Here is a 15,914-nt window from a genome sequence, read left to right as displayed (position 1 = left end):
CACACACACACACACACACACACACACACACACACACACACACACACACACACGCTCTGAGTCCACTACTCAACATTGTACTTATGTAACAGCGGGGCTACAACTGTGATGTGCACATCATCACTATTAAAAGACCAGAATCGAGGGCAGCTATTGCAGTTGGATGTCTGTTTTATCAAATGGAGGGATTATCATAAACCTATGACGCTAGAAAAGCCCAGGAAGGCGCAATAATGATATCTCAGTGCATAAGCATGTTGACAGATAGGCTACATTAAAAAAAATGTGTAAAACGATGTATTTGCCTGATTTCATTTTCAACTTCACGATGGATTTCGAGGATATCGGAGACGACAGCTAGACTTTGTATTTATCACATCTTTCTACTCGGGGCTTTGCAGGCGAGGCAGCTATGACGCGTCATCAGCCAGCAGTCACTTTGAGTTTAGAGTGAGAATGTCAGGAGCGGCGAGACGGACGCGGGTTTATAAACCCAACTGGGCTTTCTGTTCTGCGCACTTTTTCAGCCCGAGACTGTTAAATCACGAGTAAGCTCATATCTGTAGTAGACCAAAACCGAAACAGCTACTGTCACGCTCAAATGACGCGGGACAAGTTGAATGCGTCCTCGTCACTGATCCAGCAGAGACATTGATATAATCCCAGTCATTAACCCAGAATAGTAGAAATGGATCAAACCATAGAGCCGAGGGGGGCGTAGCAATTAAATATTAAAAAGGGAAATAATTCTGCAACAACACATCGTATATACCGATGACTATCAACCTGTCTTGGAATGTTGCTCTGCGTTACAGTGAGAAGAAAAGTCCCCTTGTTTTGTTTCTCATTATTGTTTAATTTTCAAAATGTCTAGTTCCATTAAATTGCAATGTTGGGGACATTATTATTGATTTGGCCAATTTAATGGAGGCTAGAAAGACAACCGCTATACCTCCAAAGATTGCATTTGACCATGAGAGGAGGTACCTTACAAATACCAATGTTGAATATAAATCAACCACATCTCAGTGAAGCATCCTACTTTTGGATAAAGCAGATAAACACATGAAAGTTCCTTAACAAGCCATTTCTCATGAACATTTCACATTAACGACATAGGCAGAAGTTGGTCCGCATGCACAGTGGACTAAAGTCACACTCACCTGCGTTTCGCAGCTTCTTGTTCCGATACACCGAGAAAATTACCAAAAGGTTGCCCAAGATGTCAACTACGATGGTGAATATGAGGAAGCAGCCCAAAGTTGTAGTGACCCACGGTGGGCGATTCAGTGCGTGGCCATTGGGGTCCTGAGAGCTGTTCAGATGAGACCCATTTATAACCATTGTATATATTACGCGGAATTTACGCGGAACTCACTCAGTAAAACTAACAATCTGCGCGTGAAAAACAAACAAATTATGACATAAACTATATGGTGGAGACACCGGGGATGTGTTCTCCGGCATCGCTAATCTTCCCTTCTTGGACTATTTGAGAGATGCTCCTGCGTTGGATCTGCGAGAAATAACTTCTGCCTCTCTCTCTGCGTCTTTACCATAAGCGTCTGTACTTTTGCAGAGTGCCCGAGCCATCACTTTGTTTGGTATGTATGGGACATTGAGCTACGATTTTCCACCCTCCAACATGTGATTAAGTACCCGGAGACGAGGAGGTTCTACTCTGGCAAATACTGTCGCTTGGTGGCTGTGACGCGTAAAGGCGCATGGAACAACAAGCCATACCGCGCGTTCTCTTTACGCACGTTTGTTCATTCAAGGATTATGCTGAACTTGTGATAATTTACTAGTCATATGCACGCATTTTATTACTAACGTTCATTTACATTATAGGCTATGTGTTTATTTATGTTTTTTCCACTTGTCACTTTGTAGGAAAGATTAAATGTAAGCTTGTTCGATGTAATCAAATTCGAACAATTCGATCATTTTATTCGCACATTTACAGGAGCATCCTTTGTTTAAGTTTCAGAAGAGGACAAGGATGTATGATCCATTTTCGTTTACCATTCGAGATTCGAACTTTTCCCTGTTCAGAACACATCTTTGAGGATTGATTTCTTCAGGATTAGCCTTGTTGTAGAGACTGGACATTTGACACTCTTAGTTTGTTGGTAACAAACAATTTGGATGATATTACAAATAAACAGACTTGCATGTCGAGCTGTGATGCGCTTTTCCTGTGGATGTTTAGGGATCAATTGTATGGTAATCACTATCACTCCCATTCATTTTCACAACCACACAAACAAGATGTCTATACTACTATCAATAACAATAATTAAATCAGATAGCAGTTTTATATATTGTATATATATATATATATATATTATATATTGCTGCGTTCACTTTTAGCACAATTGTGTCTTGCAATGGGAAAAATAACTCGAATATCGAATACCCCCCCCCCCCCCGGTTATAGACAATGGATAATTCGCTATTGTCAATTAAACATAGCCCACGGTATCTAGGTCAGCACTGCAGTGAAGGAGAAGAAGGGGTGGGCTAACAGAAAGGGACGCCAACAGCACCCCCCACACACACACACACACAAGGAGCGCACCGATAAAACCTTGCAGCCTCTTAGTCGTTGGGCTGATCTGTAAGTGAAATACAATTCATAAATATAGAAATAATTTCTTAAATAGCAGTTCCCCTCTTAGAAAATTTGGCTTAAAAACGATTAAACGCTCCTCTTTACCACACATAATTGACCGTTATGAAAATAAGAGTATAGACCATTACCATATCTGACCATGGAATAACAGGATTAATAACAATAACACACACACACACATATCAGATGCCATTACTCTCCTCCTGTGGGGAGGGGCGGGGTCAACAATGCGATTGAGTGCCTCTATGATGGAGGGGGGGCGCTCCCCCTACCTTCATGTCACTACCGTTCTGAGCCCCAGGAGAACCACGTGAAGGTGTTGGAGATGATGGTGGAGCTGCCGGTTAATATTGGGGGAGGGGCGGGGGGTAATGGGAGATAAGTCACCGACCTCGTTCATGGCCCATCCAACAACCTCCTCGCTGCTCATTGACCACTTACCAGAACGAGTGGGTGGGTGGGGTGAAAAAGAGGGCTAGGGGGGTCCCAATTACCTCAGTTATCGTCGACCCAGTAGCATCACGGCCACAACAACCACTCCCCTGCTCTCACCCACCGTTGACGACAGAGGCTCCGCCCAGAGTGCAGATGGGGAATTGCGTGTGTGTGTGTGTGTGTGTGTGTGTGTGTGTGTGTGTGTGTGTGTGTGTGTGTGTGTGTGTGTGTGTGTGTGTGTGTGTGTGTGTGTGTGTGTGTGTGTGTCCCTCAAAGCAGACACGGGCACAGGCGTATGTTATATTGAAACTTCCTCAAATACCCATTGTCTCTCCCATCTCCAGACATCAGTCCACAAGAGCCGCAACGGGATCAGATTAACCTACACATTGGCCTTATAGACACTTTGATATAAATGACAAAATATAAATGTTGGTTTGCCACCCCATTCTTAGTGTTGTGTATTCCGTTTTCTAAACGTTTCATTTGGACTATCTAATCACAGCTAACATGGAAATACATAAATATGAGAACCAAATTAGAAAAAAAGCATCTTATTGGGGAGTGAAGGAAGGCCCTTTTAATTACTGGAGGTGGAAGGAAGGAGTACGTGATTATAATAATTACTACATCAGAGACATCAATAAATAAATACACATACTGCTGGCCCTCCACCCTCCCGGGCAGGAGCAATATTCAATTGGCCTATCATCCTCCAAAGACCATTTAATCTTTTCATTTGACTGACAGGCAGGAGTGATTCCTGTCAGAAATTAGCCATTAGTGAACATTTTTATCATTTTTTTTCAAATGATTGCTCTTAAACAATAATTAGTTCCCAACAATTTGTCATTTGATTGGACAAGAGACCATCCATGCTGATACAGAGTAGAACACTAGGACTTTTGATTAATCATTTATCACCACACTGTACAGGCTTTTCTCATTATAACCGTTAATTATATCAACGATTATAAGCCTTTAACTCATCAGAATCACCCATGCCACAAAAGCAACTGTCACTGGTTTCACAATAAATGGAAACACAGATAAATTGGCATGATACAGAGTAGCTGGCCTGCCCTAACATTTGCCTGCACACTAGTTGGCTACTTTTTGTCATTACTTGGCCAGAACTAACTTTGTGTAAGTCTACACACAGAAGCAAGCTAGTGTGCAGGAAAATGTTTGTTGCTTGGCAACAGTCCAGTCTCTGTCAAGTTGGGGAACTAATTGGGCTGGTGGAGCCAAAACGTATCGAAATTATTTGATAAACAAACATATCGTACTCTGTTGCCATTTAGTACTGTGAACTGATAAATAGCGCTTGTAAAACTGTGCTATAAAAGCAATATCACCCTCAAGGTTGTTGCAGTATAATGAATATCAGCAGGTTTGTAATTGTCTTCAGTACCTTCAGACCTCGTTTGTGGGATGACCAAATCAAGAGCCTTGCTGATATTCAGCCATCCCAGTGAACTTGGTCCTGAGGAAGTGTGCCCCTTAATCCTTTGCAAACATGGCACCCTTAACAGGCTTACAAACCACTTCATCCAAAAAACTAAATTCACAAGGTTTGTTGCATTTCTGATAAACTCAAAAAGTTATTGGTTTTTATAATTACAGACTGTTGCCTGAGAGCGGTTTTACTAGAACACAATCTGTGTCGTTGCTAAACTGAGAATACATTGATGGATTGTAAGAACATTTGAATTACTGAAGCTCCACATTACAAGCATTGGACGGTCAACATTCATGGAAAAATATACAGACCATAGAATATCAATACAAGATATCGATAATTTGTCTCACATGTAGGAGTTCCATGATCTCCCAAAGGCCTCTGCTTTTTGCGCTGCTCATTTCGTGGCTAGTGTTATTCTGCCATCGTGTGGATAATACTGGCATTAGACATTTCTGACTGATGCAAAAAAACACTCTTTAAAAGCAAGCCTCATTTTTAGGCTTGCTTTTAAATTATCTGCAGAATCTAAGTCAAACCCGTAATGTGTCCTGTTCATAAAAAAGCAAAGCTGTAATCTGGTTGACCTAATTCAACAATGCCACTCTCCATTCTCACACATTTCAAGATATTCTGGAAGCATGAGGCAATGGACTGGATACTCTTAAGTCCTCAAGTACTACTCCTTTGCCTTCATTGCCTCAAGTGCCCTTCTGGCCAAAAATGACATCAATATTTGGTACTAATTAGTTATACTTAACAGTGTTATTGTTGTAGTTTATACTTTGGCAGGTCAGGGTTATTGTAAACAGCAATTGTCTCCTTTCTTTCCTCAAGCAACTCCCCTTCCCCATGTCTGCACAGCCCTGCCCCATTATTTAGTCATAACAACCTGCCAGCAGTTTTTTAAGTTCTCCATGGAAAGAAGACTTGAATAAACCACTTCATAAACTGGGCTCCATTCCATAAAGAGTAAGCCCCAATGTCTAAAACATGAACAGCTGAAAGTGTCCTTTGTTTCACTCAATTTCAAGTCTTCTTTTGAGTAGCCTACTTGATTTCGAAAGCACATCCATTTAAAGCAAGTGTCTTGGAACACTATACTTGCACTATACAATGATCAACAAGCCAGGGAAATACCTTAAAGCCATGGCTCCTCTGATCATAGCTCCCTGAAAACATATAGTCTCCATCTAAACTCCCTGAACATCAACTTCCAGTATGAATATTTTTGGAGGTCAAGCAAAAAACGAACATAAAAGACAATAAACAAAAATGATTAATTAAGCAACCAGTATTTAAATGCCTCCAAATGGCCAGCATTTTAAGCCTGTCTCAAGTAAGGCAAGTCAAGGCAAGGCATCTTTATTTATATAGCACTTTTCATACACAAGGCAGACTCAAAGTGCTTCACATATAAACATTGTCATACAATTAAATTAAATAATAGATAAGTAAAAGAAAAACATATGCAAAGAAATGGGTAAAATAGAAAGTTAAAAAGGCATTTTAGTATTAAAATAGAAAATAAAGGCAAAGTTAAAAAAAAGCTTTTTAGAAAGTGCAATGTATTTTAGATTTAGCAGAAAGCTATAGCAAACATAAGTCTTTAGTCTTGTTTTAAAGGTGCTCAGAGTTGGGGCAAGTCTTAAATCCTCTGGGAGTTTATTCCAACTATTTGTTACAGAAATAAAAGTTTATGTCATAAAACACAAATCTAATTAAAATATTGGTCAAAACATACTTGGTCCCCCCAAATAGTGTTTTTAAATGCTGCAGTTTGTTTTTCAAAATGATGGGTAAAGTGTTGTAGCCCCAGCACGTATGTCGTTATTTAGGAAGCAGAGTTATGGAGCTCTGCACGGTTATACTTTGGGTATGTTGGAGTGGGGCGGGAGGGAGAAGGATGGTCACTGTTCTGCTAGACTGGCATTGATACATTTCATTGTGTCCTTATGCTTTGTAGTGGATGGATGCAAAAATGTAAAGTTGGTTTCATATATTTAATGGTTGAGGATTTAAAATACATTTGGACAGCTGTGACAATTTACACTTACATGACAAACCTAAACTTCATACTATAGAGCTTGCTTATCCATGTCAACAAAGAGATCAACCATACAGCCAGTGAAGCTTCCAACCCTGAGTATAACTAACTGACTAGTACAGACCTGGGGTAAAGGTATGATTGGACATCCCCATTGCTCCTGGGTGACCAGACGAGTCGGTGATCTGCACAGACTCTCCCTCTAGCCCATGAGTACGGTGCAGGTCAAGACATGTCGGACGAACTGCATATATTTGCATTTTCTAAAAAACACAGGCGCATTTTGTTCTGTAACAGAGAGCAGAGTTTGGCCTTCGCTTCTCACTGACTCAGCCTTTCCCTAGTTTCTCGGTTGTGCAAATCAAATGCAAAATAACAATGTGCATGGCAAAATTCGGGATGTTTAAATGGGTTACTTATACTAGGTTGCACGAATTAGGCAAATGAGTGTGCAGGTTGCAGTGCATTAGCATTAAGCAGTGACAGGCACAACATTCATTTAAGCAGAACCAACTACAGATAGAGACTGTCCTCTGTTGTCCTCCCTTGATATCTGATCAAAAGAGTCAGAACTAGCTGCCTAGTGATGTTTTCTCTGTCCCCCGCAGTAAAAATAAGTGTGCATAGAATGAAGATAAATATTTCCCAGCTGCAATTGAATTATTTCCTGCAACTGAATATCGTCTGGCAATCTCAGATAGGAGAATATACCCACTAGCCGTGAACATTGTAACTTTGGGCAAAGCCCTAGTGCTATAAACAAAAAATTTGTACATGATGTGTGGAGAAAACTTTGCAGCAGTAGAATACTCTATATAAGTTTACACCTAGTATATCTCCCTGGGGTCCCCATAGTGGACTGAGTCGACCACCCCAGGCAACCATATTAGGTACTCCACTTCTTCAACTCTGAAAGATAACCCACTGGCCCTTCTCGCTGTTCTTAGTGGTGTGGATAGCATCATGCTTAATTGATTCTTTCAGCACAACAGCTCACTCAGAGTTATTTGTTATCCTGCCTTTTTTTGCACCATTTCCAAATGTTGCAAGTGTAAAAGATCATCTTAAACGACCCAATATTGGCTCAAATACCCAAGTCACCAATACAGAGAAATCCTGAAATAATCATAGTGAAGAAGGCTTGTTTAGAGTAAACCAGAACTGTATTCTGTATTTCAGGAGACACATTTTATTGACAAACTCTGTAGAACATTCAAATATTTCTGAAGAGTTCTAGTGCTGTAGATTTGCCTTTACCTTCAAGGTGGAGGTGTTCAGTGATTCGTCAACACCAGGTCCTTCCGAACCCCCCCATCAGTAACTGACTTCCTGTATGAACAGTGACTTCCTCGTATATAGGGTATTGGCAATGTCCATATTAATGTCCAACAGACTGCATTTAAAAGATGATATTTCTTTAAAGTGCAAAACAGTATTTCATGTTCCATGAATATGAGAGCATTTAGAATTTAATTAAATACTTCTAAAAATATGTTTGATATGAAAGTCATAACTCACCATTACGAAGGCTGGCAGCCACGTCTGGTAGCCTACTTCTGGTAGGCCTACACTAACTGAAACCTGACTCATCAAGTTAGCGAATACATTTGAATCATCAAGGGCCTCAGTAACTCATCTTAGAACGTGCTGAACATCACTTGCCTTTTTTTTTGCCACGGTTTGCAAATCATCCATTAGCCTCTTGAAAAAAAATAGGAAAATACTAAAAGAGAGAGTTAAGATAGAGATTTGGGGTTTGGGGTTTTAGGGTTGCCCAACATTAATTCTAAAGGCAAACATCCTCAAAATATACAACTTAAAATGTTAAGCTCAGTTCAAATGTATTGAAATTTGAAAAAGGTAAAGTCTAAATAAGAAGTGGGATAGTGTTAATGACTGCACAAGTGTTAAGCCTACTGACTAGGCATTGTGTTTAATAAACACTGAACCGAGCATTAACGCCCACCGGCACTGGGGCTGTGCTTTTACCTTCACGACGTATTCCCATCCTTCGAATTGGAAAATCTGTGTTCACTGTCAGCAGCGACAACAAAACTATTCAAAAAATGTCCACCCCAACTTACTCATACAACTCGGAGCATTTCGCTGCAGGCCCCTGGCGTTCTCCGGCGTGGCGGGGAGGCATCTGCCGTGACCGATGGGACCCAGGTAAACGAAAACGAAGGAAGGCCTAACCCCAAGGGTGTAGTGGTGAAATAAGAGGTGGGTAAACTATGAATACTTAGATCAGTGATTCGCAACCAAGGGTAGTGCATTTACTGTGTTGGGAGGTAGCTAAACTCTGAAGTGAGAAGTGGATAAACTCTGTTTCTGAAATTTCAGAGGTGGGTAAACTGCGTTTACTTGCGTTTAGCCTCCACTACAGCCCTGCCTAACCCTAACCCTTGGTGTCGCTGCCCAATCACCACCGGAAATGGATTTGTTCTACCTAACTATAACCCCCAAACCTAACCATAACCATAACCCTAACCTGTCTATGATCAAAAAGCCTTGTGTAGCCTTCTGAAAAGACCGATTTATATAGGCTGTAAAGCCAGCAGGGGGCGCTGTCGCTCTTCAATATTTACCTGAGGTGGAAAGCAGAGCCCTTTCTGTTCTTTTCTAACCCCTCCAGCCCTATCTTCTTGACAACTCCTCTGAGATTACTGTTAAATTACTGTTCTTGCCAACCCCGTATTAAGAGCGCTGTGGACCTTGGGGGGCTGGTTCAGCGTGAGAACAGGGGAGCATAGGAAAGAGTGGAGAAGAATAGACAAACCACGCTAGACAGGGGCTTTCTGGGAAGCATTTTCAGTTGATGGCAAGCAACAGACAAAAAATGAAATACATTTCGGAAACGGAACACGCACGCACACGCATACGCACACACACACACACACACACACCAATATGTATATATATGTATATATATATATATATATATATATATATATATATATATATATATATATATAAATGGCATGCCTAAAGGCAGGTTACTAGTAACTGTATTCCCTCTATGCTATCATCCGTCACGAAATGAGAACAAAACGGATGGCTTTGACCTTCATGCCTTATCCAGTGAAGTTGCAATTTCTATTTATTTTTATACACCACTTCTTTGGTTTTCATCAAATAGTCATGTGATGTTTACATCACTGGCACAATGACATTGAATTGGAAGAACTCAGACTTAAACCGAAAGTGACAGTCGGAGTACTTGTGCTTGACTTAGATCAGAGATAAGACCCTGTCACTTCCAGTTTCAGTCACATTTGAGAACTCATCATTGTTTCCTTGTGGCCTTATAAATAACACCTACCACACAGACACACACACACACACACACACACACACACACACACACACACACTCATACAAACACAATAGACACATGGTTTCTATCAAAAAAGAACACACTGGATGTATTTTTTAGGAATAATTTATTGCCAGTAGAAAGCGTGAGCTCGTGGCAGTATTCAATAAAAACCTTAACAAGACCATAGCATTGCTCACACACACGGACACATAAAAAGTCGTGTGTCCATGGATAACGTTGCACTATAAATATATTGGGTCCCATTTTCTTGGTGGAAAAATAAAGAGGTTCAAAGTCGCATTTACAAACAAACCATAAAAAAAAGAAGAGAAAAACACAAGAATATGCAGTCGCTCATTGAAGACCCTTGTTGAAATGAGCAGGAAATAAAATCTTTTACAGTTACGTTTTCTTTTCGAAAAGTCTCACTCTACTTTCGTTTCTTTTTCAACATTCATTTTTTTTGTTTTCGTGAATGTAAGCACAGTAAGGCTGATAATGTCACACCATTTAACTCGTGTTTAAAAATAAAATATCTACAAAACCTAGTGAACTTTGAAATCAAAACTGTACATTGAAATTTACATTTAAATGGATACTTGTAAATCAAAAAAATAATCATTTTTACTCAGGTTTCATTTATAGAAATACAGATATCACCATGACATGGTTTATTTTCTCATGATTATTACCTTGTTGATGTGGTTTTTTTTACGCTGTCGAACATTTAAACATGAATTTCGGGGTGAACGATGTCTGAATTGAACCGTTGATCAAAGAGATGGCACAGTCAACATAGAAGCTCTTAATCGCTTCGTTTTTTCTCCTCCAGTCCGACAAGAGGACACGACAGGGCCCAGTCCCCTGAGTCCCCTGGGGGCCAAAACAGACCCCCCACGATAAGTCTATGATGACGACGTTCTTCACTTATCAGACCGACTGCGTTTGCATTATTCAAGCAGTGATATTCTCTCTCGCAAACCTGTAATTGTGTGCGTGCACAGGTTAAAGGATTTGTGTTGCTGTGGTGTACGTGTGTGTGTGTGTGTATGTGTGTGTGTGTGTGCGTGTGTGTGTGTTGTTAAGGTTCAGTCATGGGTTCAGGCACTTTTGTTTGGATCCAGTGGTCAGACTTCCGTGTGCTGCTGGGAGTCCAGGCCTGGGATGGACGTCCGTCCGAAGCGGCCCTCGTCTCCGCTCTCGTAGTCGCTGATCACGGCGTCGGACTCCTCGCAGCACGCCGACATGTCTGAGCAGGAGGCTGTGGACGTGTAAAGTGACAGGGACATGTTGTCCAGCGCCGGGGCCTCAAAGTCCCGGCCGTAGCCCATGGGGTAGCCGCCCCGGTAGCCCCCCGTCCCCATGGTGGAGGAGGGCGGGGAGGGGGAGCCCCTGGTGGCGGAGGGCGGGGTGGCGGCGGCGGCGGCGGCGGTGGAGGCGGCCGCCTGGCCCTGGGCCTCGGCGCCCCCCTCCCCCGCGGGGTAGGAGTGCTGGGGCAGGTACTGGTTGAGGTCGTAGAGCTGGGGCAACGCCGGGCGCTGCCGCACGCCCCCCGGGGGGCCCGGGCTGGCGGGCGCGGCGCCCGGGTGGTCCCGGCCCGGCGGCCGCAGGGAGTCGAAGCGGTCCGGGCCGTACTCCGGGAGGGGGGGCGGCGGCGGCAGCTCGTCCCCGGGGGGGTAGTGGTCGGGGGGCGGGGGGAAGTCGCTCTCGATGTCGAAGCCCCCGGGGTAGTAGTCGGTGTCAAGGGCGCTGTCCCGGTCACTGTACAGCGGGGCGGGGGGGGACTCCACAACCTCGTACTGCGGGAACTCCTGGATTCCAGGAAGTTGAACACTTGGCATCCAATCAGATGTGTCCCAGTGATATCCTGTTTCAAAGTAAGAGCCACACGTGTGAGATGAGCGTCGGGGACATCAGAGTAAAAAACAGCAAAAACACGTTTTTGTTTGGACGCTCGGCAAACAATGTGTTATTGTTAAGGAAAACCCACACCATGCAACGACTACACAGTTAGAGACCACAGCAAGAAACACACAACCACTGACTCCACACCACTTCACATATAAACAAGTGAACCACACTGACACACACATTGACTCCACCCACATGCAAAACAAAAGATTCTGCCTCTATTTACACCGAACCATTTATACCCTAACTCCATATTATTCAATGACATTCCACTTTGTAGCTGCTAAAACACTTTTGGAAAGTACTTGACTCATTAGGCAACATGCTTCAGGGTCCAATTATTTCAACATTGACCTCGAATCCAACTCATACTGCTGTGGAAAACAAATCTCAAAGCCACGGAAAGAAAACAACACTAGGTGCAACGCAGAACGAGGCGACGGTCAAGGTCAAAGGGTCACAACCAAGGTCATGCAGAGGAAGGCTTGGGACGTGTTAATTAACCCTGCACACCAGACCAAGCCACTGGTGTCATGTGTTAGTAGCAGGGCAGTGAGGCTGTACTAGTACAGTTAATTTGCTCCTCGTTAAACGCTGGGTAAGCAGGTTTAGGGAGAGATGTTTGTTTTTCTTTGGGAGGGGGAGGGGGAGGGGGGTGGCGGGGAGGGGGGAGGGGGGGGTCCACTGGGCATCAAGCAAACAAAGTTGAAACATTCACCTCTTGAGTTCTTGTGATCATGAGTCAGAAAAGACTCTGACAATAGGCAAACGAGGAAGGGAAACAGAAGAGAACATCATGTCAGTTAAAAAAAACTCAGAGAGAGAGAGAGTACAGCAGGATGAGAACAGGAATGAGACATGTGCGATGATGTAAACATGGACACCGAAACCAAAAAAACACAAACACAAAACAATGTGTGTGGGGGTACACAGGACTGAAAAGTGCAGAATCCCCATTTCCCTTCAAGCCGTCTACATAACGCACTATATTAACTCTGACATTTACCAGACTCTACTTTTTGCGAAAGATACAGAAAAACCAAAAAAGTCTAATTCACATTCTGTTCCCGCTCCCGGATTCAGCGCGGGGGGGAATTGGCAGTGACTACAGCTATCAGGTCTCCCAGGTCCTGCTGACACTACAGAGAGGAAACACAAAACCCCAGCTACTGGAGAGGGAGGCTGGGAGAGAATACCTCATCCTAAGAATAAACCCCAGCCTCGACAAGCAGCATTACCGTCACTACCCCGAGCGCTGAGAGGGCTAGGGAGGGAGGCAGAGATCTGACACGGCTAACAAGGCCTCCGTGTGTTTCTAACGCTACCAACACACACAGTGTGGGAAGGGAGACTGAACTAGAACAGGACACTACGGCGGTATCATCTCTCGCCCTGTCTTTCTGTTTCCCTGGGACTGCTAAGAGGTGATCTGGGATTGTGGGAAGGGGGGGGTGTATAGACTTGATGTTGAATGACTTTGGGAGGACATTGGATGGCCTGAGGGGGAACCTGACACAAGACAATGGAGGTAGGGGAGACAAAGGCCTGGTGTGTTTGTACGAGATGACCAAAAGACACGGTGAGGATGCTAGGGGGGTCCGGTATGATTGGGAGATGGGGTAGACTGATACAGGTACAGGTACTGGTACAGTTGGAAGAATCAATACGTCCACGAGATGATTGAAGCATGTTTCCGTGCCTATCAGAGATTAGAAGAAGGCCTACTTTGCCTGGACAAATCGATATCGATGGATGTTCCACTATTAAATTTGTTTCATGAATCGGGTTCATGTGAGGAACGAGTGGGAACAGGGTCTGATGTTTTTTTGGAGGATCACAAAGGGTAGTCGATGTTCCATGGAGAGGGGAGGAGGACAATCATTGTTTACACCGTATACCCTGTTGCTATGTTCCTTGTTTGAGCCCAACAGCCTTTTGTGTCTAGGTAGAAAAAAACAGTAACAAAAAGAGAGAAAAACAACAGAATAAAGCATGCATCTAATAAAGCTGTGTTGTTGGTCTTTTCGGCTTGATTTGGATTTCGGGGAAATACAAACAGGGGTTGTGTATGCACACTAGAGGCCCAACTTCTTTCTGTTTTGTTTTTATTTTTATCCGGAGCGAGCCACTCGGTGGACATTTTGTATTGATTGCTTCCTTCTGTACCCGTGGTGATTCAGGACTTACAGGCTGGAGCGCCCTTTTTTAAAACCTGGTTCTGGATCTGTGCACTGACTTAATCCAAATGGGAGCTGACACCCCGCAGCGAATAGAGAAAGAGAGAGAAGAACATGTGACCCTGCAGCCACCTATGGGCGGTCCATTCTCAGCATGCGACAAAGAGACAGAGAGAGGGGTTAGCGTCGATCCAAACAAGTCACTTTGACACAGGCTGAGGACACCTCTTTGCAGAAACCTCACAGGCAATTTCAGAGGGGAGAGAAAAAAGGAATCCACCGACATCTTTGTGCTTTATATAGTGAGTGCATGCTATGCTATATAATAGGAAAAATGACCAGGTTGTATTCAAACTGTATCGTATAAGAGGGAAAAAAAATCTTATTTTTGAGAAAGGCTTACCGTTGTCGTCGCAGGACTCTGACTGGAAGGAGCTGAGGGACTGGACCTCGGACATGCTGCCCCTGGTGTTGTAGGGGTGACAGGCGCTGTCCTCCACCGGCTTCTTCAGACACGGCTCTAGGTCCACTACTTTAGCTGGAAGAGAAGCACGGCGTGTGAGACATTCCACTCTTTTATCCAAAGCAACTGAATCTCACTGAAGCAGGTAGAGGTAAGAAGCCTCTAGCTTCGGGATGCATTCAGGTAGGCTGCAGATCTTAGGGTTTCAAGTCATGGCCGTTACAGGACAGAGGGTCCAACATCCCCGACAGCTACACAACCTCACCAAATCATCCTCCCCCGTTACCCGTCCTTCCCCGTTCATACAGTGTCGATTTTTGTCACGGTGTGCGGAGAGATAGTAAATATACGTACGATACTTACAGTCGTAGTCGTAGTCCCAGCTGGGCTTCTGGATGGAGTCGCTGTCCGACACCGAGTTGGAGGACGGGGGCGGGGGCAGGTTGGGCGCCACGCTGCACACCGCCACCGTCTTGCGGTGGCCGTGGCCGGCGTCCGGGTTGAAGGTGCTGAACTCGGGGTGCTCGGGGATGGCCGAGCCCTCGAAGGAGTTGCGGTCCAGGTTGTTGCGCGAGTCGCTGGGGATGCTGGGCGTGTAGGAGATGGGCCGCACGGGCACCTGCGGCGGCACGTCCGAGTAGATGTTCTTGCTGAGCTTGGCGTCAAAGTAGGGCCTTTGCATGAAGGCGTGGTGCGCGCCCGACATGCGGTGGTGGTGGCGGTCGTCGTCCCGGTCGCGGCCCTTGGCGCCGCCGCGGCACGCCCGCTTGCGGATGAGGATGAAGATGAGCACCAGCAGGAAGATGCTGGCCACGAACACCACGATGCCGATCACCTCCTCCAGGCCGATGTTCCAGGCGTTGGAGACAAAGTCGTTGCGCACCTCGGAGTGCACCGTGCACGCCGGCCCGGCGTAGCCAAGGGAGCAGTTGCAGCGGTAAGAGCCGTACGTGTTTTGGCACAGGCCGCCGTTGGAGCACGGGCTCTTGCTGCACTCGTCCACGTCCGTCAGACACCTGGAACCCATCGCACGCGGACACTGTTAGCACATTCATCCATCTCCGACGGGGTGTCTGAGGTTGTTTGAGGTTCACCCACGTTTTAATGTCCTGCAGATAGGTGACTGGGAAGTGATGACTCACCTGTCTCCCTGGAAACCAAAATCGCACTCGCAGACCGGGCCATCCAGGCTGTCGATACACTTGCCGCTGTTCTTACAGGGGTTGTCTCTGCAGTACGGACCCAGCTGGCACCTATCAAGGAAAGCATGTGGACCACATTAAGTACTTCCACCGGTGTTAATCGAATTCGCGGGTTCGATTTATGTTAGTATTTTTGCTGTCAGACTGCAATTGGGAGATCAAAGCTTCTGGTGGTGAACTGTCTGAACTCAAACTGATCTGCACTGAGGTAAGGGATGGTGTCACACAGCTGTCCTTACCGTGGCTCACGGAAAGGACAGCTT

General features: G+C 44.6%; 2 protein-coding genes across 9 annotated transcripts in view; both read right to left on the bottom strand.

The window, feature by feature from the left end:
- mtnr1aa (melatonin receptor 1A a) overlaps positions 1-1,702 on the bottom strand; it is a 30,299-nt gene extending 28,597 nt beyond the window's left edge. The window contains exon 1 of the mRNA XM_030350916.1: positions 1,164-1,702. Within this exon, the coding sequence (XP_030206776.1) occupies positions 1,164-1,344 (181 nt within the window). The 5' untranslated portion in view covers positions 1,345-1,702. The remainder of the gene's footprint in view (positions 1-1,163) is intronic.
- An 8,303-nt stretch (positions 1,703-10,005) lies between these two features.
- The window catches only part of fat1a (FAT atypical cadherin 1a), a 74,892-nt gene continuing 68,983 nt past the window's right edge, over positions 10,006-15,914 (bottom strand). For 2 of the 8 annotated variants that reach the window (XM_030350909.1, XM_030350914.1), the window contains 5 exons: positions 15,592-15,702; positions 14,804-15,465; positions 14,390-14,524; positions 12,528-12,563; positions 10,006-11,765 (listed from right to left, as the gene is read on the bottom strand). In XM_030350909.1, coding sequence (XP_030206769.1) covers positions 11,026-11,765; positions 12,528-12,563; positions 14,390-14,524; positions 14,804-15,465; positions 15,592-15,702 — 1,684 coding nt within the window. In that variant the 3' untranslated portion in view covers positions 10,006-11,025. Of the gene's footprint in view, positions 11,766-12,527; positions 12,564-13,996; positions 14,062-14,389; positions 14,525-14,803; positions 15,466-15,591; positions 15,703-15,914 lie in introns of all 8 variants that reach the window. The other 6 variants (XM_030350913.1, XM_030350915.1, XR_003976062.1 and 3 more) reach the window with 5 other exon arrangements.

This window comes from Gadus morhua, chromosome 3, assembly GCF_902167405.1.
Source record: "Gadus morhua chromosome 3, gadMor3.0, whole genome shotgun sequence".
Taxonomy (NCBI): domain Eukaryota; kingdom Metazoa; phylum Chordata; class Actinopteri; order Gadiformes; family Gadidae; genus Gadus; species Gadus morhua.
This window is presented reverse-complemented; position numbering and strand designations above follow the sequence as displayed.